This window comes from Carlito syrichta, unplaced genomic scaffold, assembly GCF_000164805.1.
Source record: "Carlito syrichta isolate Samal-C Ts95f unplaced genomic scaffold, Tarsius_syrichta-2.0.1 Scaffold317482, whole genome shotgun sequence".
In the NCBI taxonomy this organism is placed as follows: domain Eukaryota; kingdom Metazoa; phylum Chordata; class Mammalia; order Primates; family Tarsiidae; genus Carlito; species Carlito syrichta.
The window spans coordinates 80,987-85,417 of NW_007261578.1; the positions used below are offsets into that span (position 1 = coordinate 80,987).

At 39.7% G+C, this 4,431-nt stretch overlaps 1 protein-coding gene across 1 annotated transcript in view; it reads right to left on the reverse strand.

Moving 5' to 3' along the window:
• Positions 1 to 4,431, reverse strand: part of NEK1 (NIMA related kinase 1) — a 159,493-nt gene that overhangs the window by 75,966 nt on the left and 79,096 nt on the right. The window contains exons 18-21 of the mRNA XM_008074769.1: positions 2,974 to 3,057; positions 2,485 to 2,568; positions 1,483 to 1,560; positions 823 to 918 (exon numbers count right to left, since the gene is read on the reverse strand). Of these exons, the coding sequence (XP_008072960.1) occupies positions 823 to 918; positions 1,483 to 1,560; positions 2,485 to 2,568; positions 2,974 to 3,057 (342 nt within the window). The remainder of the gene's footprint in view (positions 1 to 822; positions 919 to 1,482; positions 1,561 to 2,484; positions 2,569 to 2,973; positions 3,058 to 4,431) is intronic.

Consider the following 4,431-nt stretch of genomic DNA (forward strand, 5'->3'; position numbering starts at 1 on the left):
GTTAGGAAAAAACCTTTAAAAATATAAATGGAATTATCAATAACCTAGAAATAGCCTTTATAAGAAATGTAACAGATATGGATAAAATAATCAAAATTTGTGTAAGAGATATAAAAGAAACAATGTGTAAATGTAGAAATCTAGCATGCTCTTATATAAAAACTATTATAAGCATGTAAGTTCTTCTAAGTTAATTTGTAGTAATATATCTATCAAAATTACTACAGGATTAAAAAAATAAGTGGAACAAAAATTATCTTGGAATGTATTTGGTAAAGAAAAAAGAAGCACATAGCAAAGAAAGATAAATGTGAAAAGGAGAGTAAAGAGGAGATGAGGAAAGAATTCTATCAGAAATTGCTGTATATTCTAAATGACTGTAATGAGTAATGCAATGAGGCACTGGCAGAACAGACAGAGTAACAGCAGAGAAGAAAGCCCAGAGAAAAACACGTACCTGCTACAGACTCATTCACTAGTGCATGTAAGAATTTAATAAGTCTGAAAGGTAGCATTTTAAATCAAATGCAGAAGAAAGACGCATTCATTAACTGACGCTGAGATTTCAGTGAACTACTTGGCAACAAGTAAATAAAAACCGTGAAAACATATAAACTAAAGTCTCACCTCAACTCAAACCCCCAGATAACTTCCACATAGGTCATCCTTAAATGCAAAAGAAAGAGAGAACAGAAAGAAACAGGCAGACAGAGAGGGGGGCAAGAGAGCTGGAGAGAACAAGGACGACAGCCCTGAGGTGCTGCTCAGGAAGAGACACAAGAACACAAACACAGCCCGGAAAAGAATCTGAGCGGGCCTTACCTGCTCCTCCCACACCTTCCTCTCTCTCTCATATGCCTCCTTCCTCTTCCGCCCCAGCTGTTCCTTCAGCACAGCAGCATGTGCATTTGCTTGGGCCTGAAAATGCAAACCACCCACAAAGCTGGTTACCAGATAGTAAGGCCTGGGGTTCCCACTCAGGCCTATAAAGATATTTACTTGCTAGTCAAACAGGTGCATGGTCCTAGGATAAAAACGCAAGCTCTCACTACATCTCTAGCACCTAGAACCAGGCCTGACACACAGCAGGGGCTCGGTAAGTATTTCTTGAATGAAAATAAATGCAGGCATATTTGAATGGAAGTAAAAATGCAAAACAATTGTTATACATGGACTTCATTTGTCTTCACAGAAATGTATATCTGTATGTTTTTCATTTTTAAGGTTGCCACTTTTTCTTTATACAATTACTTATGTGATAGTTTCATGCATTATGCCATGGCTTTATCTAATTGTTTGTCATAAATATGATACAAAGAGAAAAAAATACTATTTTTCAGAAACCCGAAAAGAGAAATAAAGAGGAAACAAAAAACAAAGCAAAAGAATAAAGTAATTTAACTATGCAAAACTGAAGAACACAATTTTCTATCTCAGTTTTCAACTTGCTCTAAGCAAACCTCTATCGTTTCTGGTCTATACCTTAAGCAATTCGGTTTTTTTGCGCCTTGTGTCAGCCTCTTCACTTCCCTCTTGTCCTTCCGAACTAACAGCTTCTTTCTACAAAATAAGTTGATAAGCAAATTGCTTAGGAAAGAATCATCAAACTCAGTGTGGAGTTCTGTGAAAGATAACATGAATATACTAAAGTCTAAAAATAGGAATAAAATAGGAATCAGTCAATGCTATTACCTCCTATTAGCCGGGCATGGTGGTATGTGTTTCTAGTCCCAGCTACTCAAGATGCTGTGGTGGGAGGATCACTTGAGTCCAGGAATTCAAGGCTGCAGTGAGCTGTGATTGTGCCATTGTACAATCTGCCTGAGTGATGCAGCAAGACCTCATCTCTTAAAAAAAAAAAGCCGGGCTCAGTGGCTCAGCCTGTAATCCCAGCCCTTTGGGAGACTGAGGTGAGTGGATTGCCTGAGCCCACAGGTTTGAGACCCACCTGGGCAACTTGGCAAGACCTCATCTCCCCTATAAAATCAAAAAAATTAGGCGGGCATGGTGGCGCACACCTGTAGTTCCAGCTACTTGGAAGGCTGAGGCAGAAGGATCGTCAGAGCCCAGCAGGTCGAGGCTGCAGTGGCCGGGAGCATGCCACTGCACTCCAGTCTGGGTGACAGAGTGAGACCCCAACTCAAAAAAAAAAAAATTCTCCCAAAGCTGCAGTTAAACTCTCTGCAACTATCAGCCCTTATGAATGATGGAACAAAAAGATTAAAAGATGGTAATATAAAATGCATTTTAATTCTTCCAGGAGTATTTATAACTAATTTTCCCCTCAGAATTGCTTTGGAACAAATGGTCCTATTGATCTTAAATCATGTAAATAAGATTCACTTTATCCCTATGCATAGTTTTCTGGTCTTTGAACTTTCACTCTCTTTGTCAGCTTTACTTTTTTTAGTGGCAAGGCTTTGTTAACCTTTGTCTATTATAATATTGCTCAATTATGTTTGAAAAAATTGATATTCAACCTACCTTTTCACCACGTAGCTTGGCTTTAATCTGTTGGCGCTCATTGAAATTCTGTAGTCTTATTTGCCGCAGTCTTGCCAAATAAACCTACAACCCAACATAATGACGTAAAAGAAAAGCTATTAACATTTCTTAAAAATTTAAGGCAAAGTGTTAATCTGAATACAAGAAATAAAAGTTCTGGAATCTGGTTAATGAAAATGCAACATTAGCTTTCATGTGTTTAATTAAGATCTACTTTCTTCTGAAAAGAAATATGTTGTGATTACAAATTTTTAATTTTATGAAAAGAAAAGAAAAGAGGTTGAACTCAGAATACTGAATAACAGTTATGGGGCAAAATTATGACACAGTGTGTCAGTCAGAATATATTAGCAGGTCCCTACAGACCTACAGGTCTTCAAATACTTGATAAGAATGAAACCATGCAAGAAAAGAAGGCAACAGCCTGAGCGGAAAGCGGGCGGAGAGGGCAGCATGCGGGAAGCATACCTCTTCCTCCTTGTTCTTGGGCTGCCCTCCTCCAGCCGACCGGGGCCCGCCTCCAGCCAGGGCTGCCCGGTGATGCAGGATCTCCTGTTCATCAATGCACTAAGTGTAAAGGGCGACCGGGCAGCAGCACCACCTCGCCAGGCACATCTAAGTGCCACTTTCTTTCTGTCACCAAACGCGACCGTTTCTTGATGACAAACCAGGGCAACGAACCCCGGCGTTTGCCTGTGCCAATCTGACACTGTATTCAGCGAGAATAGAAGGGAGCAATTAACTCCCAAGCATCATTAACCAAAACACAAACCAGCTATGTTTTCCTTAGTCATTTCAATAAAGGGGTTTTTACAACTGCTGTGGAGGTCAGATAAACCCCAAGCCCAATTTCCCCTCTACAAAGGACCACTTCATTTCCACATGTCTATTTCCATGCTACATACATGCACGCTCACACACAGAGCCAAACATGTGAGCTCACTGCTTCTGAATCCAACAAATTAATGATAAGAGCTCAGACATGCCCGGGTGCTTTACTGCAAATGGACTCATCGTGGTGAACACAGTTCATGTACTTCCTCTTCCTCAGCACATGGCATGTAGGGACCTGTGTGCACACTCCCAGTTCTTCTAAGCACACAGCACACTCCCAACTTAGAAGAATTCCTTAGTCCCACATCCCTGTGGAATGCTTCTTTATCAGCGTTTTGCAAGGTACTTTCTATAGTCATGACCTTCACTTTTCTGCTTCCCATTCATTTTTTAGCCCACTACACTGAAGTTTCTGGTCCCATGATGACTCTCAAAATTGTCTGTCACCAATGACTTCCTAGTTCACAATTCAAATGCATCCTTTAAGTAACTTTTGCACTTAACATTTCTAGGGATAATTAGTTTGGACTGAATCCACTTAATTTACATACGTGTTTTTTCTCTCGTAACAAATTATATATGTTCATCATAGAAATTTTATAAAATAAAATACGAATTGTTTATAATGCTGCCACCTAAGAAACTCAAAATTCAAGGGTATTCCAAATTTCCTTCTGCGTGTATATATAAATACAGATATGTTTATTTTTAGAAAACTGGGATTTTATCCGAGTTATCCTGACTTTTCCACTGAATATTATCTCCTGAGTCTCTTCCCACATCCATTTAATACTCCTCACAAACACTGTTCTTGTCTCAAACTCCTGGCTTCAAGCACTCCTCCTGCTTCAGCCTCCCAAAGTGGTGAGACACTGTGCCAGGCGGGCCCCATTATTCTTAAGTGACTATATGCCATTCTATATGCAAATCTCTACAATCCTCACATTTCCCAACTCTCTTCTCTCTCCTGGGTTCTTCAGTCTTGGTGACACCTCACAGGTGTTTCTCTTCCTTGGCTCACTGCTAAATGTCAATATTCTCTAGAATTTCATTTTTTGGCCCTCTCTCTTCTCACCCTAGGCTTTTTTTTTT